The sequence below is a fragment of the Crocodylus siamensis genome, chromosome 3 (genome assembly GCF_052110815.1).
Source record: "Crocodylus siamensis isolate JL-2025a chromosome 3, ASM5211081v1, whole genome shotgun sequence".
Lineage (NCBI taxonomy): Eukaryota > Metazoa > Chordata > Crocodylia > Crocodylidae > Crocodylus > Crocodylus siamensis.
Genome location: NC_143397.1, coordinates 37,366,726 through 37,392,224, shown reverse-complemented (window position 1 = coordinate 37,392,224; position 25,499 = coordinate 37,366,726). Strand labels below are relative to the sequence as shown.

Below are 25,499 nucleotides of genomic sequence, written 5' to 3'. Positions count from 1 at the left end.
TTCATATATGCCCCCATCTCAAAGTTTCTGAAGCTTTTAAATACCTAAGCAATTAAAAAACTGCTTGTAAAATCAGCATATCACTTACCTCCACCATAATCATTCTTTAAAATATAAGAGCTTCACTTCATTAACATTCTAAGCTTTCTTCTTTTAAATAGTCAATTTGTGCTCTTGACATCCTCTGCAATACACCACGCTCCTCAGTATGTTAATTCATCTTTTAGCAACTGACATTTCTCACTACGATCAGTCATTCAGATTCTTACAGTTTCACAAAGAGAAAAATAACACTATTTTTTGGTTACTCAGAAATATAGGGCTGGAAGAAACCTGCTGGAAGGGACCTCATGCCCCTTCCTATTGCAAACTACCACATCATATAATCCTTTCTTTATAAACTAGCCAGCTTCACTGGAAGCCAATTCTTTTTTTTTTTTTGGTCCCAATATTCCTCCTGGGAAGCTCTTTGACAGTCTCACTGGTATGATGGGTAGATGTTTTCTTCTAACTTCCAGCTTATATTGACTAAAATATAAATTAAAAAGTTAATTTACTAAGCAAGAATTATGAATGTCTTTTATTGGATGGGCCGAAGAGGAGAAAATAACTTAAGTGGATCAAGTTTTAGTTGTTGTCTTTCATCCACTGCTCGATCCACTGTGTAATTTGATCTAAATTCCGCTCTAGGTCCTCTGGTGTATTGCTGGGCAACTGGTGTACAATCTCTTCTTTGTAAGATAACATGGCTTCTTCATAAATCGTCTGAAAAATTTCACACTGAATGTTGTCTTGTAGTTTTTTCCCTTTGTACCCTCTGGAAAAAAACCCCAACAAAGCCACAATTGTTTAGATATACAAATAAAAAGAGGAGTCAATTATAATCATTTTATACAATACTAAAATTCTGTATCCCCAAGTGGCTTTTGCGAAGCTGCCTGACAATACTGGCTGCATACAGGTCCTATATTTCTACTAAGAGAATCACCACTCTTCCAGCAGAAATTCGGAGTGTGCAAGCACTTAAATTTCTCCCTGAGAAAATATGTCCCTGCCAGCAGAAAGATCTTCCAGGCTGATACCTGGAAGATCTCCCCTGCAAGAGAGACTCTTTCACAAGAATAAACACCTGGTATTTGCCCTGCTCTGGGGAAGGCCCAGGGAGCAGTGGAGGGGATGTCTGTAGGCTGAATGTCTGTACTGGTTCTTCTTCTGAAAGGATTTATAGCAGTAGAAATTTCTCAGAAATAGGAAATAAATGATTTTCTCAAAAATTTCCATTGCCAGAAATGAGTATCTGTTCATACCCACAGTGTCTTTCCATTACTGTACTGACCTACCTGCTTTCAAGCCTGTCATATAGAAATGAATTTTCAGTACGAAGTACAAATACTATATGAAACCACCGTTCTGGGAAGAAGTCACAGCCATGATAATCAACAATAATTCCACCTTCGCTCATTTTGTCTTCCAGCTCGTCAATTACCTACCAAAGAAACAAAGGCCTGTAAAATCTAACTACACCTTATCTGGCATTACACGAGTGACAAACATACATTGGACAAGTTTGAAGTCGAACTTACCCGATCTTCATCCAAAATTGGACATTCATATTCCTCATCAAAACCTTCATATAATTCCCCTAAAGGAAAAAAAAGGTAATTTAGAAATATATTTATAACATTCATACATTGACAAATAAAATGCAAATATTTTAGACCCCATAAAATTCACTATTCTTCCCCCCCAAAAAGCATAAACATCAAGAACAGCATTGTCTTGAACATAAAAGAACTTTTCATACTACAAGCCATTGAGTAATAAAATATGTCTCTACACTGCAAAGTTATATGGGTGGGCAAAGCGAGAAAGTGAACTTGGCTAAGGGTCGCCAAGGTAGTAAGACCAACTGCTCACCCTACACCTTTAAAAAGATGTGGGCAACATCCTCCATGTGTTTGTCTCCTGGTTTTCTTAAGGCCTTAAGTAACAATCCTCGCTTCTTTAAGTAGTCCTTTTGATTAGACAGGCTCTGATCAATCATCTAAATCTGTCAGGTTCTGTCTTATGCATACATCATATCAATGTCATGACATGACTGTGACCACCAGGAACGCTCAAATGAATGGGAAATTTACAACAGGGTCTTAAGGGCATTGAAAATGTTCGTATTACATGAACTAGCATTTTTCATATCATTAACATAAAGCACATTTGTAAAGGAATAGAGGAGAAAGTACGCATCAAATCTTGATCATAGCATTTTCTGACTCTAGTACTTTATTACTCTACCTCAGTTTTTCTTATATCCCTTGGCTGCTGTTGTTTTGTTTACTTATTTCATATAACTCTGCCTCCTTCTCAGGCTGATAAAGGAGGATGAGCATGGACTGCCATAAAAACCTATAGAAAAAACCCTCATTAAGTAACATTTGGGGAAGAAGGAAAGGAGAAACAAGAGATTGTTTGATGGGGAAACTCAGGAGGAAAAAAATTGTAGTGGACATTGGTCTGAACTGCTCATTAACACACTCAAAATGATGCACAGACATATAAACAAGAGTAAGTACCTATCTGTCTAAGCAAGGAAAACATGGGTTATTTTTGTGTTAACATCAACATGAACACAAAGCTGGTGTTTATCGCAACGGAAGTCACTATACATGAGCTCTCCTTAACCAATCCAAGCAAGTAGTTCTCTTTAAAGAATTCACGTACATTCAATCAATATCCAGATATCCACCATGTTTTATACGTAGCTAATAAGTGCTCTACTGGGTCATACCATCATAAATACAACCCACCTTCTTTTGCCAGGTCCCCCACGTTGATGTATGTCAGCCCTGCTCTTGCGGCAAGCTCCTTGCCCAGTGTAGTTTTCCCCACGCCAGGTGTACCTAGGAGATGCATCGCAAAGCATGAAGTCATAAGAATACTTTAATCAATATGGATGCAGCAATACATTACTATACAATGTGCAGGTGTCAAAGGAAACTTGCTAATGAACCAGAGACAATGATGCTCCAGTGACTTCAAAAGAGCAGGGGAAGTCCGCTCCATACGAGGCAGCTCCCAGCAAGCCCCAGGGGAAGTCTGCTGCGAGTCACTCAGAGCCGGCCGCTGTCCTGCAGACGCCGCAATCCGAAGAGCGAATGCCAGGCAGCTCCTGCGGGCCGCGGGAGAGTGCTGCGACCAGACGGACGTCCCAGCCCCCGCTCCCCGCTCCCCACCTGTCAGCAGGACGTTGGGCCGCTTCATTCCGCTGCCAGGAGAGCGCCGTCACCGTAGCAACACGTGCGCGAGGCCTTCCGCCACCTTGCGGCGCACGCAATAGACGTCACCGGGGCGGGGCGCGCAGGCGTCACCATGCTGGAGCCGGCCGACGCACGACCCCGCCCCCACAGGTAGCACCACCGTAAGGCCGGCCCAGCGCCTCCGGCCCATTCGGTTCCGGTGCACGGGGGTGGCTGCACAGGTGCCTGTGCCCCGCCCCCGAGAGGCGAGTGACGGGAGGGGGCGGGGCCTGAGGACCACTGCCCCTACTATGCCAACTCTGCCCTGCTCCTCTGGCCGTTGGGGAAGATAAGTCGCGCTTAGCCCGCTATACGGGCCCGTGTCGTGACCTGGCTCCCCGCCCTCCCGGTCTGGTGTTTTTCTTGGAAGACGGAAGTTTTGTTGCTTTTCTTGCCCCCCGGCTCCAAGTGGTGGGGCTGACTCGCTGCAGGGGACGCAGCGCATGGGGCGAGGCAGATTGATGATGTCTGAAAACTCTGGAAGGAAACCAGCTGCAGTCCAGGTAGGTAGCGAATGACCTGCGATTTGAAGCAGGAAAGGCCAGAGAGGCTCCCTCTGTCGTCCTGGCCAGCGGTGCTGCTGGCTCACAAGTGGTGCAAAGCAACTAGCCAAAACTTCACTTGGGATTCACCCGCAAATGAGAAGCAAGGCCAGGTCGGGATGCAGTCATGGACCAGACACAAAGGGAAGGGAGGGAAGATCTCTTTTTCTGTTCCCTGGTGACTTCTTAGTGTGCTCTTCGAACAGTTTCTGTATCTTGCTCCTTGCCTGGTTTTCATTCTCTGTACAAGTCTGTAGTTTGTGTTAAGGCTTAGACCAACTGAGGTACCAAATGCTTTTTATAATCTGCTTTCTCTATGACTATCACTTCCCTTATTGGTGGTTAGAGCAAGCCTTTTATCAGGTCTTTTAGCTTGAAAGACGGTCTCTCTCTGCCCCTTCTCCCCCCAAAAAAGAAAAAAAAGAACTAAAATGACAGCTCTCTGGAGGACAAAGGTTCAATTTCAGTGAAGTGTTCAAGGTTTTGAAGCTTGTGGGTCATCCCTCTCCCCCATCTTTAAAATAAAAACAAAACCTTTCAGTTGCTTTTACCAAAACAGCTGTGCTTGAAATGACAGGATTGAAACTTGAGCGTTTTTGGTTCAGAAACGCCTTTTGGTTCTTGGTTCTCTGGTCACTGCTCACAAGAGAAATCAATTTGCACTGTGGCTTGATAATTGGCAAAGCCATTTTCAAGATCCTCCTTTGCCTGATTCTGGGCATAATATTTTGTCAAAGATTACTCTGAGCACATTGCCCGTAACTATTGGCAGGGCTACGTGCCTTCTGTAAAATACGTGACTGGTTTTCACCCATCTTCACAAGATTCTGTTTCAAAATCTGTATCAACATGTGATCTCCTAATACAGGGGTCAGCAACGTTTTTGGGCAGAATGGAAAAAAAGCAGCAACCTTGATGTATAAGAAGTTGGTGTGCTGGGGCAGATGCCTGGAAGGGACCCGATCCTTGTTGTGGCAGCCAGGGCCGTCCTGGGGTGGGGGGAGAATCGGGACGTCTGCCCCAGGCCCCGCAGACAGTGCTGTACAGGCCCCACTACGGCTGCCACATGCCGCCAGCTCCGGCCACTTCCTCAAACAACCCCCCCCCCCCCCCACGCGCTCTGTCAGCTCCAGCTACCCACCACCCCCGTGCTCCTCCAGTGCGGCCGCTTGCCCCCCCCATCCTCATGCAGGCTGATATATCCTGGGCCCTGCGCACCCCTAGGGACGGCTCTGGTGGCTGCACAACAACAGCCCCTTCCCCGAGGCGCGAGTGCCAAGCAAAATGCCTTCACATGCCACGTTTGGACATGTGTGCTGGGGGTTGCCTATCCCTGTCACATTGGTTCCAATGCCTCCATCTGGGTTTTTTTATTTTCCTGACAACCTTCTTTTCCATGTTCCTTACCTTTGCATCCTACACGTGGAAACTTAATCACAATACATACAAATGTTGGTATAATACCAAAAAAACCCAACCAAAGTACAGAGACAGTGTAAAATTAAGCAGAACAAAGTTAACATAAGGGCCTTTCTACAGTGGCCACATTTATTTTTAACTTGCTCTGAGCCTTGTTTTTCTTTTGTCTTTTAATTTGAGAATAGTGAACTGCTACAATTCCCTGTACTAACATGCTGACAAGTATGAGGCCATGTCTGTTGATTTTTGTTGGGATGCATAGGGCATTTCATTCTAGAACTTCATTAAGGGTGAGAAGTGCATTGTTTGTTTATAACCACAATTATCAGTTTTCCACATGTGATATTTATATGATAGCAATGTCACGGCTCTATAAAAGTTGGTTGTTAATGAAAATCTTCTAGAGACAGATTTATCTGCTAGAAATGGCACATTATCTATAGTCAACTGTAAGTAATAAAGAACATAAAATTTAAATTGTCTAGCATTTACCTTTTAACATGGTGTGTTTTTTTGTTTGTTTGTTTGTTTTTTTGTTCTTAGGGGACAGATTGGTTGGCACATTCATTTGATGATTTCTTTGGGAACACAGATACCTCGTCAAGTACCCTTCCTGTGAAATTACCTGGGGAAGTCAAGCAGCCTCAGAAGAGAAAAGATCATTTCTCTGTGCCAGAAAATAGCAAAAACATAGTTCTTGCTAGAAAGAAGGGAAAGGCATCTTCAGTACATCAGATTTGTAATCGAGCCAAACAAAATCAAAACCAATCTCAAAATGAACCATGGGTGGATAAATACAAACCAGAAACTCGGGTACAAAACTGTTAGAATTTCAGCTTGTATGATAAAAACCATAAAAACATCTCGGTGTAACTTTTAATATTCCTTGCTCTCTACTAACTAGTCCTACCCAGATGCAGTTTCTAAATGTTGTGGCTTATCCCATCAGAGCGCAGTCTGTGGTATTAGCAGATTACGCTAGTTCTTTATTTGCTGAAGTACTATTACTGGTGTGTTTCAAAACTCTCAGTGTATGGACTATCTATCCCACAGGATTGGATCACTTAGTGAAATGAACAATTAATATAAATTGCATATTCAAGGTATTTAACCTAAAAATACTTCATCTATGGACAAAAACAAATAAATGAGTTGAAAGTATACAAACTTGCAGAAAAGCTTAGCAAAAAATCATGTTAATGTTTTAATATTTCCATGCTTTTAGAATGATGCTTTCCTGAAATGGTGATGTAGGCTTGTAAATAGGAAATAAAGTTGTATCTCTGAGATTATCGCAAAGCTTATTTTCTTCTTGGACATTGGAAAGCTGACAATTAAAGGAAGAGGAAGAAATAAATACATGCTAGATTATCTTTAATTGCTGCAATTAGGATCTTTTTAAATTGTCAAGATTAGATACAGATTTCCCATTTAGCATTTCTGCAGGCATGAATGCTGTTTCTGAACTATATCAATAAAAGCACCTAAAATCCACAGTTAGATATACATTTCACATACTTTATCCTTGTTCTAGAGTGATCTTGCTGTGCATAAGAAGAAGGTTGAAGAAGTTGAAACCTGGTTAAAATCTCAAATATTTGAAAGGCAACCAAAGCAGGTAATGCTAATGCATAATTTGTTTGTTTTTAAATATCTGACCAATAACGATGTTTTATAAGAATTCATCTTAAGTAATTGTACAGGCTACTCTAGACATGTTTTTTATCCATGTTCTTGTAGCAGAGTCATTGAAATAGAATGGAGGTTGTAGAGTACAAGAAGCTTCTCTGGTAGTATATGCTGGTATAAGAATTCTGAGAACATAGGCTAGAAGTTTACATTTAAAACTTATTGTTCCCATGTCCCTTCAGTCCTTATACTTCTGAAAGGAATGGCTATGTTATATTCTTCCTGCTTCATTGGCTGGGTAGTTCATCATTATTTTTTATCAATTTTCACCATTTCACAGCATCATTGAAAATTACAGGATTGAACTTCTGTGATTGAGTGAAATAACTAGCTTTGAATTTCACAAAACAAAATTTCTTTTCTAGAACTGGTTGTTGTAAAAAGGATTCTTTTTTCCCCTAACACTGTATTGTCAGTGTCTCCAGTTATATCAAAATAATATTGCTGACACTGGGTTCTGTAATCTGTCACTGGTGTTTTTAAAAACATATAAAACTGAATTGCTTCTTTCCAGGTGAACTTATGCGTTTGCTAACTGTGGGCCATTTGGTTCAGAATTCTAAAATGGCAAGGTTGCACATGCTTATTTCTTCTTTTTTACCCTCTCCCTCTGAATTGTAGCAAAATTGTATTTTCTGCTTTGCAGATCAGTTCTATAGCTGCCTAGTTATTAGTATATAGTATATAATATCAAAGTCACATTTGATGTAAAACGATTGAGGTTTTTGTATAATTCAGTGAATGAGGAGAAACGCATATATACAAATATTTTCCATTTTAATCAAGTTTTAATAGTGTATTTTTAATACTGAAAATAAGCATTTCACAGCTACTGTGAAGCTCTGCTTTCTAGACTGTCTCCAGGATGTGGTGCTTGGATCCCAGTGCTGGACCTGTGCTTTTGATTTGCTGAGCTTGAGCAGAGTCAAAGTACTTGCCTCTGACTTCAAGTATATAAGCACACTCTTGGGACCTAGACAGGATTGGTGCCCCATTTCGTAGTCATTTCACAAACCAGTTGCCTAGGTTTGAGACTAGCGCCAGTTCACTGTCCCCAGTAGCTGAAACAGACCATTCCCATAACTGTAGCCTTTTAGGTCCTCTGGCTTATAGTTTGTTTCATCAGAGATACGTGATAGTTGAAGCAAATAAACACAGATTTATGCTTGGGGCCTTACATCATTCTTTGTTGTAGAAAGCTTGGAAGATACATGGGTCTAGGCAGAACATAAATGCCAGCATATGAATTGATGTCTAAATTTTCTCCTCATTCTTGGCAGGCAAGTTTCTTTGGGTAGATGTGATTATCTTTTATTTGACTGACTAAATACTTGGAAAAATATTCTTTGCAAGCTTTTGGGCATAAACACCCTTCTTCAGGCAGTAGGAGATTCTGTTGCTGAGTCTCCCACTGCCTGAAGAAAGGTGTTTGTGCCCAAAAGCTTGCAAAGAACCTTTTTCCAAGTATTTAGTTGGTCAAATAAAAGATATCACATCTACTGAAAGAAACTTGCCTGCCTATGTCCTTAGACCAGCATGGCTACAATCAACAACCCTCATCATTCTTGAGCATTCCTTGGATTTGGATAAGTTCCCTTTTAGGACTCCAGTGCTCCCAGCCAGATCTTAGTTATAAATTAAGGAGACTTTTTCTGATTTTTACAGTTAACAGCCTTGCCTGTTCCTGCAGTCAAAAATGGTTCTCTTTACCTCTAAAATCTGCCTGTGTTCTTTCCTCTCAACAGGGAGTTCCTTGAGTTTTCAAATACTAGCACCTGGTTTCTTTGTTCTCCTGCTCCAGCCTCCTTGTCTGCTGGTGAATAAGGTTGAATTGTTCTTCCCTGGCATCAGCTTGTCACCTGTTCTAAGTTGCTCCAGTTTGAATGGGAGCTACTTATAGAAATGATCCTCTGTTGTCCCTGCACTGGGGAGAGACGTGATAACCAGTTTTGTTGGTATCTAATATGGCATTCAGTGAGAACAGGAATCTTGTAAAAAAAATCAATCTGCCTTTGTAAGTTGGACCTAAATAGATTTCCCCAAATGATAAAACAGTAGAGTTGTTCTCAGACCACGGAACCGGTAACCCAGCACTTCATCTCAAGGCCCTTACTAGTTTTGGTTAATGGTGTTGCCTTTGTTTCAGGGTGGCTCTGTTTTACTGTTAACTGGTCCCCCAGGTTGTGGAAAGACTGCAACTGTACAAATATTAGTTCGAGATCTTGGTATTCAGGTGCATGAATGGATCAACCCAATATCTCTAGATTTTACGAAAGAAGATTTCAAGGAAAGTTTTAACCAGGGTGAGTTTTTGGGGGTTTTTTTGGCTATTGCTGTATTCCAACTACTCTTTTAGTCTGTCAACTTTAAAGCTCTATACATATAAAAACATTTAAATGAGTTTTAATTTGAATTTGTCCTTCCAAAAAATTAGGTGCTAAAACATAGTTGGTTTAAAGATCGTCTGTAGCCTGATTTTGATATGCAAAGTCAAATTAAGTCTTCATAATGATATTTAAAATTATTTAATACAAATATTCTGCTTAAAGCTGTTTGTTTGAATGTATTTTTTTTAAGGAATTATCCCCAGAACTGTGTGAAATTCATTGCGGTAGAGAAGGGCCTCCTTTAATGTCCTGGGCACCACTTAAACCTTTCAGGAAAAACTGAAATAGAATTAAAGAGCCCTTTGCCAAGTTTTCTGTTCTGGCATAAACTTTACTTTTCAGCAATGATTTATAATATATTTGAGAGGTGTACTTGACCATTACTGTGTAGTAGCTACCGACAGAATGTACCAATGAGGATTCATTAATTCTAGTAGTGTTTATATAATAGGTGATGTAACATGAAATGTATATTTTTAACTTTTTTTTTCCCCGGGTCAGAATCAAGCTTCCGTATACTTCCTAGTCAAGCCCAGGCAACACTCTTTCAAGACTTTTTGTTAAGAGCAAATAAGTATATCAGACTTCAGATGCTTGGGGAATCCACTGAGACTGATAAAAAGCTTATTCTCATTGAAGTAAGTGAATTTTGGGGGTGGGAGGCAGGGTCTTTGTAAAAGGGTTGGTATACTGCACTCCCTCCAGAACTGAAAGACCTGGCTGGAACTCTTAATGTAGCAGACCAAATTCTGTTTAATTACCCATATGAGTATTTGGTCTGAGTTGACAGCATACCCGCATAAGTTGTCTACTACCAAAAGAAAATTCAAAGTAATATTGAAGAGGAGCATCCCTGAGTATGCATAGCTTGAGAATTGACCAGAAAGGGAAGTTACCACCAGCTTGGTACTTTGTATATAAACAAGTCCTGGAAGATTTTTTTTTTTTTTTAAATACTTTAATTCTCTTTGGTTTTCGTTTTACACATATCAAGACTGTAAATATAAAGCCTATTCCTTCTGTTTTGTTGTAGGTCAGTCTTACAAGTCTCACATGGTTTTGGCATGTTAATGAACCCTATTCTTACTTTAAGGGCCCAAGAACATAGTCAGTTATACAGATGTTTTTATTTGACACCTATTTAAATTGGATTTAAAGAGCTCAAATAAAAATCATCTTCTGTGATTGTGTTGTCTGTCTTGTCTCCAAATTTGTTATTTTTTCTGATCTCCAGAATCTTCCAGGAAATTAAATAGATGAGACCCAGATTTTTAATTTGGAAAATAAGAAGAAATATTTTTGGGAATGTGGGGGGGGCGGGGAAAGAGAAACTTAATATAGAAATCAATAACATACATTTAATATTAAAAGTAAAAGTTACTAAAGGGACCCAGAAAAAATGAGTTTATGGCACTTGTGGAAGATTTTCTATGTCAAGTTTATTTGAAGAGTTCTTTATATAATTGCACAATTATCAGCTCAGCTAACCACACATGTACTTTGTTATACCCAGACTCAGTAGAAATATACTCTCTAAGTACATAATGTACTATAACCTTCACTTCCTCAGAGGACATAGAGACTTGAATTACATTGCTTCATTTATTTTCAATAGGATATGCCTAACCAGTTCTACCGTGACCGTAGCAGTCTGCATGAAATTCTGAGGTGAGTTTTGAGTAACTTTATTATAGGTACTACACCTTAATAACTGTTAGTATGCTAATTTGTGACCCATATTTTGTGTTTTAGGAGGTTTGTACGTACAGGTAGATGTCCCCTTGTGTTTATAATCTCAGACAGTTTCAGTGGAGACAGCAACCACAGGTTACTATTCCCAAAGGAAATTTTAGAAGAACTATGTATAGTTAATATAAGGTAAGATCTATTGCCAAATAAATGTTGAACAGAGTAAGTATGAAACTGACAGTGTAACTAACACAGCTTCTTGTGAAAATTTGACAGTTTCAACCCTGTGGCTCCAACAATGATGATGAAAGTTCTTAATCGAATAACTACAACAGAAGCCAATATGGTAAGCTACAAAACCTGCTTAACTTCCACATGGTCAGCTCAAAACATTTCAGGCTGATTATTTAATAGTGTTTTAGTTTAATTTCTTGACCACAAGAGAAGAAGAGCCTGGTTTTCAAAAGGGCTTTCCACAATAACATCCGTAGCCCAGCAGGAAGTTTTGGCCTAGTAGCCAAAGTGACTCTCTTGAAGAATCTTCTGTATGTTATAAAAACACTGTGCTAAAGAAGAAAACAAAAATTATAAGTAAAAGTCCTTGCGCTTGGCAGTAATTTTTGCACTAGAAGTCTAATTCGAGCTGATTTGCATACTTTTTTGATAGTTCTTTATTTCAAGTGATGCAATTCTTTTAAATTTGTTTTTTCTTGTAGAACGGGGAGAGAATTTCTGTTGCTGATAAAACCTCTTTAGAGTTGATTTGCAAAGGCTGTTCTGGTGATATTAGAAGTGCAATAAATAGCCTTCAGTTTTCTTCTTTGAAAGGTAAGTATAAGGCTTTTTTCAGTATTTGGCATAGTTTCTCCTCATTTCTGATGCAGTGATATTCTTCACTTTTCTAGAATGATGATTTAACTGGATTTCAAGAAAAAAAAATACAAAAAAACCCACATTGTCCTGTACTATCAGCAGAGATAAAAAGGACAAAGCTTTTGACAAGTGTGCTTAAGCACTTTTTCCTCCCATGCCTTAATATGGTAAAATTATTGCTTACATTAGCCAGCTAAATTTTGAAGTTTATATATAGTCCTGTGCCCCTTCTGTCCTCCCAGGGCACCTCCCCTGCCTCTTCTGGTAGAGGTACAGAGGGGCATACGGCTCCAGTCTCCTGGGCCAGCAGGAGGACACTCCAAGAGAGTGGGGGCTGAAGAGCATTTGCTGACAGTTTGCTTTGCTTCCCCCCACCACTGTCATTTACAGCCCTTTGTTGCACTTCATGACTGGAGAGCATGCCAATGCATGTAGCTGCAGTATTTTTGCAGAGCTCTAGCAAGGGAGTTAAAATACAGAGGCTGTACATTAGGGCTGTGCGAAGCTTTGGGTGCAGATTCAAGCTGGAGGAGATTTGGCCTGATTTGGTGTCTGAATCTGAATTGAATCAAACCAATGAAAAGGTCCAAAGCGATTCATAGATGCCAGGGTCAGAAGGAACCTCAACAGATCATTGAGTCCAACCCCCTGCCTAGGCAGGAAACAGTGCTGGGGTCAGATGACCCCAGCCTAGATGCCTATCTAGCCTTCTCTTGAAGACCCCCAAGGCAGGGGAGAGCACCACCTCCCTTGGAAGCTCATTCCAAATTTTGGCCACCCTTACCATGAAAATTTTTTTTTTTCTGATATCTAGCTTAAATCTGTTCTCTGTCAGTTTGTGACCAGTGTTCCTTTTTACCCCAAGAGGTGCCCTGGTGAGCAGAGAATCTTCAATCCCTTGCTGCCTTCCCCTAACAAATTTGAAGGCAGCCACTAGATCATCTCGTAGCTTTCTCTTGTGGAGATTGAAGGGGTCCAGGTCCCTCATTCTCTCCTCATATGGCTTGTCCTGTAAGCCCCTAACCATATGAGCAGCCCTCCTTTGGACCCTCTCAAGTCCATCAATATCTCCCTTGAAGTACGGCACCCAAAACCTGGATGCAATATTCCAATTGAGGTCTGACCAATGCCGCATACAGATGAAGTGTCACCTTGGATCTATTCATCATACATCTGCTGATGCATGATAGCGTGATTAGCTTTGCTGATGATTTTGTCACACTGATGACTCATGTTTACCTTGGAGTCCACTGTGACTCCAAGATCCCTTTCTGCTTCTGTGCTGCTGAGAGTCATTTCCCAGCCAGTAGGTGTTCTGGATATTTTTCCACACTAGGTGTAGCACTCTGCACTTGTCCTTGTTGTACTGTCCACTTTTCTAACCTATCCAGGTCTGCCTGCAATCGTTCCCTACCCTCCAGAGTGCGCACTTCACCTCACAATTTAGTATCATCCACAAACTTGGACAGAGCACACGTCACACACGCATCCAAGTTACTGATGACGATATTGAAGAGTACAGATCCAAGGACCGAACCCTGAGGGACCCCACTACCCACATCCTTCCAAGTTAATACTGACCCGTCTATTACCACTCTCTGGGTGCAGCCACTAAGCCAATTTGCCACCCACCGTACTGTATAAATATTTGTCACAGCCTTTTAATTTATTTATGAGAATGGGATGAGATACTGTATTGAAGGCCTTGCTAAAGTCAAAGAAAACAACATCCACTCTACTCCTGTGTCTAACCATTTTGGGACCGTGTCATAAAACGAAACAAGATTGGTCAGGCATGATCTACCTGCTACGAATCCATGCTCGTTTCCCTGCTATATTCTTTTTCCCAGTGGATTCACACAGATATGATCCTTCATAATCTTTTCAAAGACCTTTCCAAGGATGGAGGTGAGAGTGGCTGGCCTATAATTACTCAGATCCTCCTTTCTTGAAAAATAGGGACCACACTGGCCTTTTTCCAGTCCGCCGAGACCTGACCCGAGCACCATGAGTGCTCAGACAGCCATGGCGGTGGTTCTGCTATGACACTGGCCAATTCCTTCAGTACTCCCAGATGCAGCTCATCCAGGCCTGCTGACTTGAATACATCCAGTCCATCCAAGTGACTCTGCACCAAGTCAGTCAGTGCTGACAGTTGGTGAGCTGGTGTCCCTCCAGTGCCCATCTAAGAATGCATTAGGAAACTTATCTTGAGCCCTGTTCAAGAACGCTGAGGCAAACTCATTGACTAGCTCGGCCTTGTCCTCCCTGTCTGTCACTAATTGCTCCTTGTTCAGTAGGGGTCCTATGCTGCCCTGCACCTTTTTTACTCCCTACATACCTTAAAAAAAAAAAAAAAAAAGCCTTTTTCTTGTCTTTAATTTGTATTGCCAGCCTCAGCTTTGTAGTTGCTTTGGCCTTTTTCACTGCCTCCCTACAAGTGCAGGCCCAGTAGGTATACTCCTCCTTGGTAGCTTCCCCTTTTTTCCACTGCTTATATGCCTTCCTTTTTTTGCCTTTAAGCTCACCTGGATTTCCCTGTTTAGCCAAGGAAAGTTTTTTTTGGCTCCTTTTTCCCCCCTTTTCCCTCATACTGGGATAGTCTCCCTCTGTGCCCGAAGGATTACTTTTTTTTAGGAATGACCACCCTTCCTGGACTCCCATCTTGACAATACTCCTATCCTGCAGTGCTTCATTGTCTAGACTCTTAAGCACACTGAAGTTAGCCTTCCTAAAGTCAAGCACTTCCACCCTACTAGTTATCTTACTTACTGTACGCCATATGTTGAATTCAGTTGATTGGTGGTCACTATCCCCAAGGTGACCACAAATCCACAGCTCCCCTACCAGGTCCTCCCTTGTAGCCAACACCAAGTTTGGTAAGGCATTCCCCCTAGTGGGACTGTATACCTCCTGCATTAGGTGAAGGTCCTGCACACAGGTTAAGAACCTATGTGAACAGTTGGATTTGGCTGACTGCTCCTCCTAGCAGATGTCAGGATAGTTTAGGTCCCCCCCATGACAACTATGTCCCTAGACTGTATGGCCTCTGAGAGCTGCCTCAAGTCTAGCTTTTCCTCTTGGTGCAGTGGTCTGTAGCAGACCCCCACCACCAAGTCCATTTCCCCAAGACTTCTATGTATCCTAACCTACAATGCCTCAACTTTCTCCTCCTGATTCCATTTAGATTAGGGTACATGTATAACGCTCTTTTACATAGAGAGCAACCCCACCCCCTTTCCTCCCTACTCTGTCCCTTCTGTGCAACCTGTAGCCCTTAATGTGTACCACCCAGTCATGGGTAGGGCCCCTATCAGGTTTCTGTTAGCCCCACTAAATCAAAGTTATCTGCAAGCAGAAATGTGAGTTCTTCCTACTTGTTCCCTATGCTCCTAAGCATTAGTATAGAGGCACTTAAGCCTTTTGAATGGTGCCTTTGGTGCCCCCCCATTCTGATGCCCAATTGGGCCTCTGAATACTTACTTGGGATATACTGTTGTGTGTCTCAGAGTTTGTAGGTTCTAGACTCTCCATCTCCTGCCTCCCCATCCCCTATTGAACTTAGTTTAAAGCCCGACATAGGAGGTCAGCCAACCTATAAGAAAAGAGAATTATATGAAGCTCTCCGAATCAACTGGGAGAGCTTCATTGATTCAGGCAATTCCTGCTCGCTGCAGCAGAGAGCTGGACTCAGACTCCATGCTGTTAAGTAGAGGGTGGGGAGGGGAGGCTGGAGGAAGGGACCATGGGGTGGACCTCTGCCAGGCACCAACCCCTGCCCCTGCCCCTGCCCCCTCCCCCTCCCATAGCTGTCCCATCTGCCCCAGCTCTTTTAAAAAAAACAAAAACAAAAAAACCCCCAAAACCCAAAATCCCTGGACTCAAGCTGCTGCAGCAGCTGGTTGGTGGTTCTGGGGACTTGGGGATCACTTCCTGACTGGCAGCAGCTGGTGAGCTTTTTAAAGCAGCTGGGAGCTTTTTAAAGAACAGGGAGCTGGGAGAACAGGCAGGGCAGCCACTGAGAGTGGGTGGGGGACGGGGCTGATTTCAGCTGCAGTTGATTTGGCTGAATCGATTTGGGACAGTGATTTGAATCGTTGAATTGAATCGCTGTCCCCGGAATCAGCTGAGTCCGAAGCAAATACTAGTTGCTTTGCACACACCTACTTTACATCTTTCCATGGCTGAAGCACTCTATTTGGGTAGGGGCGGCGGGTGTTAACACTTCAAAGTGTAGCTGCACTTTCAGCTGCTTCAAATGTTATGTCTGTCCCTACCCTCTGCAGTGCCATCAATTATATAGTTAATATTATAGTATTTTTACATGCTCACATCTCGGCTTAACAATGTAACTAAAATATTATTATTAACATGGTCAGTCAGATTCCAGCATGAGTCGAATATTTGACACACATTTATGATATTACATAATATAACTTTTATAGCAAGTATGACAAAGGTGGTATTAGTAAAGCAGTAACACTGTTGGTGTTTCTATGAGAAGATGTATATATTTTTTGTATTTAGTCCACTTACATATGCCCTCCAAATAAATAAGTATGCTATTTCATTATTAACAAGAAAGAAATTTCTAAGCCACTGAGAGAGGATCTGTTTGGAACTGAAAAATCAGTCAACTGAATGAATATTGGGATTAATATTTCTTAAGTGGTTTTACTGCTGTTCTGAATACTTCCTTTATGTAAGTTGTCTTTTGCTTTGATTGATAGACTACTCCTCAGAGACAAACTTATGGTCAAGGAATAAAGGGAGTTCTACATTAAAATGTGAAATAGCATCTAGAGCCAAGAAGAAAAAGAAGTCTGATAATGTTTTAGAAAGCCAGGCAGTACAAGCAGTTGGTGGGAAAGATGCCTCTATCTTTCTTTTCCATGCCTTGGGAAAAATACTTTACTGCAAAAGTAAGAGAACTTTTATTACCCTGTTATTCCTCTTGATTTCATTGTGAAACAACTAACATTCTGTAGCTAGTGATTAGGTTTGCGGAGTTAATTTAGTGGCACATAATTCTAGGAAATATGTGTTAAAAGTCTGCCACAACCATGCAGTTGGTCCAAGAAAAGATATCCCTCACAAAAGTCCTTGCTTCCTGTGTAAGTAAACTGTTGGTTTGGTAACTAATAACTTCAGCAATTGCCAATAGCCTTTTTTAAAGTAATAAAATAGCAGTTGCTAGTTATCCAAGTATCCCAGGTATATGATGTACACTTGGCATGGGCCATGTATATACTTATGCCCTCTGTTGCCAGTCCTTGCCCAACCACCAGACTGTGGGCATCCCTAGGTAGCCAAAGTACTCACTGGGCATGTCTACACTATGCCCTACAGCGACGTAGTGATGCACTACATTGCAGTACAGTGTGCTGCATTGCCGTAGCGATCATACAGGTCTACGTGCGATTGCTAGCTCATCGGTGTAGCAGCGTGCTCCCTGCCTATAGTGCATGGCAGTGTAGTAGGGAAATCTTCACATGTGCCGCTCGTGTGGTGCAATAGGGGCAGTTACTGCGCCGTGTTTTAGTACTTCTAAAAGAAAGTGCTAAAACACAGTACAGAAACAAAACTGCTGTACAGCCACATGTCCACTGTATTCCCATAACACAGGAACTCTAGGAAGCCCCAACTGCAAAGATGGAGTGCATCAGCGAGCAGAAAATGCAGGAGTTTCTTGGCTATAGCAACTAGGTGATGGCAAAAGCCTTTACTTAGTAGAGATAGAGTTAACTACCAGCAAGAAGTAGGGTTCTGACACCTAAAGAGAGCTTTGAATATGAATGCACTCAACTTCGGTCAGGAGAACTAGTGTTTGGCCTGTAAAATATTGTGGTGTAAAACAAGGCTGTAATCAATCACAAACTGTGTTCCAAAGAGGTGATGAGAAAATGGTGGAAGACAGCGGAAATCATTTTCAGTAATTATATTATGCATGATGTGTGATGTCATTAACTTTATTTCTGACTAGATAGCACAGGGCAATTAAGTAATATTGCTTTGATAAACCATGTGCTATCGAAAGAAGCTAGCAGTTCTTAATGTAGTTATTAATTGCCAAGAAATGCCTGACGGTTTCATTGTTATAAATCACAAATCATTCTTTGTATTTTAGTAAATAATTAATTATTTACATGGTTCACTTGGCTCTGAGCTCGTTATCAACAACACACAAGTTGAAATTTATATTTAAATTAATTTTTGTTTCTGGGCTAATGTTCAGCACAAATGTAGTTTTTTGGATTTTAATGTTAAAAGACTGAAACACTGTTTACTTGTAGGAGAACCGCTATCCTATTCAGAATCTCCTCAGCTACCCTCTCACTTATCAGAACATGAACGTGACACCTTACTTGTTCAACCTGAGGTAAAAGCTTTCATTAATCATTTCATGCTGGGTTTTTGTTTTGTTTTGGTTTTTTTAAAGTTGTAAAAACACAACTTGGTATTTATGCATGTTAAAAAATGCAGGATCCACTGTAAAATGTAAATAAAACTGAAGGATGGATATATGTATGTGTATGTAATAGGTAACCAAACATAGGAAAATTTACCAGGGAGTTTTTTCTTTCACCCTGTCATGAACATGAACTAATTTGTATACTTCTTTTATTAAATAGGATGTAGTAGAAAAATCGCATATGAATGGAGACCTGTTCAATTTATACCTTCACCAAAACTATGTAGAATTTTTCATGGATATAGATGATATTGTGAGAGCCAGCGAATATTTGAGTACTGCTGACTTCCTCTGCAGTACCTGGAGTGTAAGTTGTGTTTTTTTTGTTTCTTTTAACTTTCATGCCCCAAACTACATATTAATAATGTATAGTCAAAATAAAAATATTTTTTTCCCATTTTAAATCCTTGAACTAGGGAAATTTTAAGTACTCACAGGATGTAGGCAAAATTAAAATTATAAGAGTAGAAAAGAGGTTTGTTATGCAGTTTAATGCATTTTTCATGTGCTTTTCATTAATATGTTGCTGTAGTTTTTTTAGGATTTTGACAAATGCATTTTAGAAGTAATTTATAGAATATGCCTTTATATGAAATAACTGATTCCATTTATTCTTTCATCTTAGTAGTACTCTCTTGGTAATCTAATGTGTCAAGTGTAGGTGCAGAAAAAATACAGATTAACAGCAGTGTTTGTTCACCTTTAGTCTTCTATACTGTCACTTGCTTCACATTTTGATAATGCCTTAATTTGTTTTAGTCACGACCTACTCTCCAGCAGTACAGCGCATCTGTAGCTACAAGAGGTGTGATTCATTCAAACAGGGCTCGAGCTTTTGCCCATTGCCAAGGAGGAATGGGTTTTCGACCTTTGCATAAACCACAGTGGTTTCTAATCAATAAAAAGGTAATATCTCGGATTTTAAGGAGAGATCCTTTGTGGCTGAATTTCTCTTAATGACTTGCAGTAGTATTTATGATAAACTTTATATGAAAAACAGCATATTGGTATAGCACTATGCATGCAAATGCATCTTTTAAAAAAAAATGTTGGTTTTAGTTTAGGTATGGAAATAAATCTGGATTTTTTTCTATTAATGAAAAAATAACGTGATTTGCAAAAGGAAACTTTCAAAAACAAGATTTCAGAGTTAGCCTTTAAATATAAGTTAAAGACAAAAAAAAAAGTTATCTTGGACTCAGGCTAATTAAGCTACTTCAAATTGTTTGTGTAAGCTCAACAATTACCATATATACCCATATCCAAGATGACTTGGAATTCAAGATGAGCCCATGCCCTTATAAATTTTTTCATGTATAGAATCTAATATGTTTCTGATTTTTTCCTTGTATAGAATTTAATAATTGGGGGCTTTGTTTTAAATTTGTTCTCCCTACCCCTTCACTACTGTGGTAGGGAAGGCGGTGGAGGAAAGCCAGACCACTGCCCCTTGTTTTCCCTGTGCCTATCTCCTTTGCTTCTTTTTTTCCCCTTCAATGCCTATCCTCCCTTTGCCTCTGTATGCCTATGCCTACCCCTTGGCCCCATCCCATGCCTGCCCACTACCCTGTTGCCTGCTGCAGCTGTGCTTTAGCTCTAGGGCAGGCAATGACAGCAGCAGCTCCCAGTCAGGCTGAGTCAGAGCTAGAAGGATTGGAGCCAGAGCAAAAGATAAGTGGGGGAGGAAGGGGCCGGCTACACAGTCTCCCCCACATTCTCCATCAAGCCACATGTGGGTTTTCACCATTGCCCATATTCTGCTGCGCTCTCCTGGCAAGCCTCCTCCCCTGCCAGATGAGCCGCTTGGACTCGGGGCAGGTGATGGCTCAGCTCTGGCTTCAGCCCGGAGCCTGGGGCTGAGGCTGGAACTGAGGAACCCACCACAAATATAAGGAAAGGCTTTCCCTACCCCATGTGGATTAAGGGGACCTCGACTTGGATTTGATTAAGTATGGTATTAATGTACGTGGCACTATCGTGATTTTTGCTGTTTATTACAGAGAACTCAATCATGAGATCACAAGGCTTTTGTGGGTACCTGGGCAGCAGGGCCAGGTCTGGTGGTAGACAGGCAGCAGCAGCCAGGCAAAGTGACCCTCCACCGCTGCAAAGCCTGCTGGGAAGTCAAGCCTGGCTGCCACACTGTCCCCACCTTGCTGCGCACCCAGGGGTGGTGGGACCAGCGATACATACTGCAGCTTAGGGTTCCCCCTATGCCTGGGACAGATTGTACTGACGGACCTGCTGCTGGCTGGATAGAATCCCTTGGTGGGCCGGATCTGGCCTGCAGGCTGTTTTGCCCACCTGTGCTGTAATTAAATTGTAAGAAGCTTTAGGAAATGTAAGTGCAATGCAAAACGTTAATACAATATCTATGAAAAAGCATAAATAAATCTGGTTTAGTATTTTGGCCACGTTTTTCAGACCGTTTTTGGTAGAGCAATCCAAGAGCTTATGATGAAGCTTGTTACGCTGTTTACAGTGAGGAATGCTTAGCTTGCTGTTTATTACACCTTGCAGCATAGTATATTAACATCCACAATTAGACATCCATAATCTATAACATCCTGAGGGATAGCCAGGAGCCAAAATAAGGATTTTGTTGTTTGTTTTGAAATGTTAACGAAGCTTTTGTGTATTGTGTCTTCACTTATTTTTTTCCAATTCTTTAGTATCAAGAAAATTGCCTTGCTGCAAAGTCTCTCTTCTCAAGTTTCTGTTTACCACCGTTGTGTCTTCAGACTGAACTGTTACCTTATCTTGCCATGCTGACAAATCCAATGAGAAATCAAGGTAATATCAACATCATTTCATATTTTAAAAGTTAGATCTTCATCACAGTACATTTTGAAAATGCCTGTGAACCAAAAATGAAATGCAGTCTTCCCTAGATATGAGGCTGATTGTATACATGTGCATAGGACCCCCAAATTCTTTTCCGGAAGCATCTTTTAAAGCTGGTACTGTTTTGTTCTGTTAAAGTTCTAGGAAGCTTAATGTTTATAGTACAGCTTTCCACTAAAATGATCAAAAAACATAATTAGCACAAAAGATGTAACTTAGGCGTATAACTATGTTGATAAAGTTATGTTTTATAAATATGTCTGGTGCTGTACAAACAGGTTTGCTAAGGTCCCTGTGCTGCAGGGACTGATTTCAGGCAGCAAGAAAAAATACTTTGAAGGATTGAGGCTCTGAGTCCCATTCCATACACCTTTTTTAGTTCCCATACTAATAAGTAGTGACTAACAGGGAATTAATTATTATAGGTGCTAATTAACGACTGATTCAATAAGAATAAATTAAGACAGGATGCTGGATTATCTGTAGGAGAGGCCTATATACATTTAAAAGGTGTAAAAATGTACAGTAAATCTTCACTTGCATGTATGGACTCCTCCCCCAGGTCAGATTGCTTTTATCCAGGATGTTGGAAAGCTTCCCTTGAAAAGATACTTCCAAAGGTAAATTTTAAAACAAAAATTATAGTGTGTGTCAAGATCTCTGATATGTGACATTTTCTCTTTCATTTGAGCCCTGATCATCTGAAATCTTAACTGTTGCAACCTTTCCTTTCTTGCCTTGATCTCTGCAATTTTTTAAGAAAACATGCTGCTAAGTCAATGACTCTCTTTTGCATCATCAGAAGGTAGCTCTCTTTCCTATGTTTCCACAGTTCTTAATACAAAGAGGCTCTAACCTGAGTTTTTTGTATGTTACTGCAATACTTGTATTCAGTGACTGCAAATGAATTTAAAAGCCAAAAAAAATAGCTCGTTGAAGCCATTTTTTCCTCATTACATGTGAAATCACCTTGATACTTTTGTTAGATCTCTATATGACTCCAATACTGGATAAGTAATAAAGTTATAAAACACTGAAACAGTTACATGGGTATACAATTATAAATTCATAGATTTCATAGATATTAGGGCTGGAAGGGACCTTGTAAGATCATTGTGTCCAGCCCCCTGCCTGAGGGGCAGGAAGTCAGGTAAGGTCAAATGATCCCAGCAAGATAAACATCCAAATGTTTCTTAAATTATGTTCTGAAAAACTAAGTTTTAAGGAGCCCCTATTCTCTTGGGTAGTAAAAATACTGTTTTGGGCTTGTGTAATGTTAGATTGACTTCTTGGGGGATGTATGGTGTTACCAAGTGGGCACAGCAACAGCAGATCTGTTGTTTTGTGGCAAGTTTATAGTCTACTACATGAAGTCACTGAATTTCCGCTAAGACTGTCTTGTACAGCCCTAAAAGAAATGTACAGTTATTCTTTAACTGATGACCAAAGTCTCCTTCATCACAGAATGCATACACCTTGTGTGACAATACTACATGGTCTTCTGAGTGAGCCTCAGCCCAGTGAACCTTTCTAGGGGTAGGATGATAGCAAGGCTTCCTCCTTTTCTCAGCTGTTGATCTTCAAGAGACCAGGAGTCTTTTAATTGTGGTGGTATGAGATGAACTGGAATGAGCTACCAATTAATTTTACTTGCCATACTGGTCACTGAACAGTCATCAAATGGATATGACTTTTTTAACTACTGCCCAGTGAAGTGAAATTTGAAATAATGATCTTTAAGTGAAGCCTCTGCTTTTTGAATTATGCTGTTCCCCAAGAAATGTAATTAATTGAAAGCCTGTGAAATGATTCTGCAGATGCATGGGAAGACATTCCAAACTGTTAGACTGGTGTTTCTTGCAGTCCCACTAATTAAAGTGAACACTTTTTATTATTGTCAAATTTTAGATTGCGGGGGGGGGGGCAGGTGTCTATTTGAAATACATCATTAAACAGTAATATGTTAATAGATGCAGTAAGGCTCTGTTATTTAAAGAGAATTTTCTCTGCAGGACCACTTTCTTACTGATGAGACTTCAGGTTATAATTTGCTCATTATTTTGGAGAAGAGGTGGGGAGGGGGGAAGCTGGTCCATATGTGCATCAATAATACTGAACACATTGGTGTTTTAGTACTGCTTTGAAACCCTGAGTGGGTAGGAGCATTGTCATAGCAAGAAGTTAGAATACTGGTATGTGGTAGACAAGGTTCTTTGGGTGAATCTGATCTTTTATTAGACCAACTTAAGTAGCTGGAAAACAATTTAAGCAACCTTGCTTAAAAAATTTTTTTCAACTACTTAAGTTGATCTAATGAAATATCAGATTCACCCAAAGAACCTTGCCTGCCTATGTCTTTACACCAGCACGGTTACAACCTACACCCCTGTAACGTGGTATGTGGTAGTGATTGATGAAGGTTAGTATCAGGGCCAGGTTTGTCAACAACTTCAGTCCAAAAGAAGTTTATGTTCATAAACTAAATTTTGTAGGTGATATTAAATCAGGGGTATCTTGAATACCAGTCATGATAAAAGTTCAAAAAGACTTAGCTCAGAAAAACAAAATGGAAAACAAATTGTATCCCTTCCTTCCCTTGGTGTGCTTGTCTATTAGATGAATGCTAAGGAGCAGTGGCATCTTTTTTGTTTTTAGTGGCACACAGTACGTTAGTCGTTTTTTTTCACACATACCATTGAATTTGTAATGATTCATACTTTTGTGAGAGAAAATAATGGGAATCCCCCATTCAATAATCAGTGTCAGGAGCAGTCTAAAGCAGTAATAGTAGACTTTGGAAATGAGAGTGCAGCAACAGCTACGATACAAGGCAGCCCTTAAGACGGGAGCGTATTATACTTTTACACAACTCTGCAAGTGGGCCTGGAATGTTGTGTTATTTGGGACACCCAGTCTGTACAATTGGGCAGTGTTTAAGGATAAAAACTTATGAGTATATTTTTATGAAGAATGTATATGACTTAGCTGAACTACGATTTTTAATGTGATTTATAGCAGTGCAAGGATATTTGAAAGCTATAAACATTAAGGAAGAAGAAATATTCCATGTGATATGTGGGGGACCTCTTCCATTTCAACTTCTGCGCCTGTGAGAGAATAAAGCTTTTGTTATTGATGTTTGTAATGATCATGATTTTTCAGGTTAAAGCTTGAAACACTGACAGATAAGGATCCTGGAATGCCAGACTTTGACAGTAATTATGAAGGGGACGTTGCTGGTGCACAAGCAGTGGAGATGTTTGTACAGATAGAGAATAACAAAACAAATGAGGCTGAACTAGGTGGATTCCCTCTTACTTCCAGCCAACCTGGTAGAAATGATCTACCAGGCAGCCAGCCTCAACCTGTTACAGCTCAAGCAATCATGGAGGAAGATGAATTAAAGATAGAGGAATACGATAGTGACTGAATGCATCAACATTTTAACCTATTGGTTTAATGTTGCTTACCGGATTCTTCATCTTGTGTTTTGTGGCAAAACATTTATACTTGAATAACTGTAACATTGATGGCTTTTTTATGAAGAATGGGACAAATCTAGACTGTACTTCAGTTGCTGCTATAGCTGTTTACATGAGTGTGGGCTACAGGATCAAGTCAAGCACGTATTGGGACAACGTTAAGGGGCTATGGTTAGGCAGTTTTCCTTGACTTCGCAATACAGGGTCCTTGGTGTGTCTAGATTATAACGTTTTTGCTCCCTGCCTACCTGAGCCATCAAATAATTCTATATTGTTTAAACAATATAAAATAAAACTTTATAAATAACTAGCTGAAATAGTTTGAAAGAGAACTATTGATGGAGAGTGTAACACACAGGTTACTTTTACACTTCTCATTTGATATACCCAATGTACAGAAACTCTTATTTCTTTGTACACATTTAATCTTTTTGTTGAAGGTCTAACTACATCTCACAATTTTAAGGAATGCTACTATTTGGATCCTTTAATCCTTTTGAGGGAATAGAGTATAAAATGTACATTGTAATAATAAAAAAAGTAATGTAAATAAAACCCCCTCTAAATATGTTACTTATTGCTATTTTATACTCTCTGCTGCAAGTAATTTATGTTTTATAAACTAAAGCATGTGTTGTACAGTAGATTTGTCTCTGATATTTTTCTTTTTGGAAAAGTATTTGTTTGAATTTATCAAGGAAAATATATTATTAAAATGAAAAAGCTGCTTCTCTTGTATCCTGACAAAGCCTTTCCCGTCCCCTGAAACCATCTAAATGTAGGGAGAGGAGAATGAATAGGTTGAAGGT

At 40.3% G+C, this 25,499-nt stretch overlaps 2 protein-coding genes across 3 annotated transcripts; one reads left to right on the top strand and one right to left on the bottom strand.

Moving 5' to 3' along the window:
• Nucleotides 1-565: 565 nt before the first annotated feature.
• Nucleotides 566-3,366, bottom strand: AK6 (adenylate kinase 6). Its single transcript, XM_090038153.1, has 5 exons — nt 3,231-3,366; nt 2,805-2,897; nt 1,584-1,642; nt 1,341-1,486; nt 566-817 (listed from the first exon to the last, which is right to left on the bottom strand). Exons 1-5 carry the CDS (start codon nt 3,256-3,258, stop codon nt 628-630), a joined length of 516 nt encoding a protein of 171 aa, XP_089894279.1. The 5' UTR covers nt 3,259-3,366; the 3' UTR covers nt 566-627.
• A 297-nt stretch (nt 3,367-3,663) lies between these two features.
• On the top strand, nt 3,664-25,406 carry RAD17 (RAD17 checkpoint clamp loader component). Of its 2 annotated transcripts, XM_090038151.1 has the most exons (16): nt 3,664-3,796; nt 5,798-6,067; nt 6,789-6,872; nt 9,090-9,246; nt 9,832-9,968; nt 10,946-10,998; nt 11,083-11,208; nt 11,296-11,365; nt 11,736-11,847; nt 16,623-16,814; nt 18,186-18,271; nt 18,525-18,671; nt 19,124-19,270; nt 21,037-21,157; nt 21,771-21,828; nt 24,371-25,406. In XM_090038151.1, exons 1-16 carry the CDS (start codon nt 3,737-3,739, stop codon nt 24,636-24,638), a joined length of 2,088 nt encoding a protein of 695 aa, XP_089894277.1. In that variant the 5' UTR covers nt 3,664-3,736; the 3' UTR covers nt 24,639-25,406. The 2 variants fall into 2 exon arrangements, with proteins under 2 accessions (XP_089894277.1, XP_089894278.1); XM_090038152.1 differs by lacking the exon at nt 21,771-21,828 and having other exon boundaries at nt 24,371-24,493.
• Nucleotides 25,407-25,499: the final 93 nt, after the last annotated feature.

Coding starts and splice junctions, on each gene's coding strand:
- AK6 (XM_090038153.1), bottom strand. CDS start 3,258: ATGAAGCGGCCCAACGTCCTGCTGACAG. Junction 2,898..3,230: donor GCCCAACGTCCTGCTGACAG/GTGGGGAGCGGG, acceptor TGCATCTCCTAG/GTACACCTGGCGTGGGGAAA. Junction 818..1,340: donor TATGACAGGCTTGAAAGCAG/GTAGGTCAGTAC, acceptor GTTTTTTTCCAG/AGGGTACAAAGGGAAAAAAC.
- RAD17 (XM_090038151.1), top strand. CDS start 3,737: ATGGGGCGAGGCAGATTGATGATGTCTGAAAACTCTGGAAGGAAACCA. Junction 9,247..9,831: donor CAAGGAAAGTTTTAACCAGG/GTGAGTTTTTGG, acceptor TCCCCGGGTCAG/AATCAAGCTTCCGTATACTT. Junction 19,271..21,036: donor GGTTTCTAATCAATAAAAAG/GTAATATCTCGG, acceptor CCAATTCTTTAG/TATCAAGAAAATTGCCTTGC.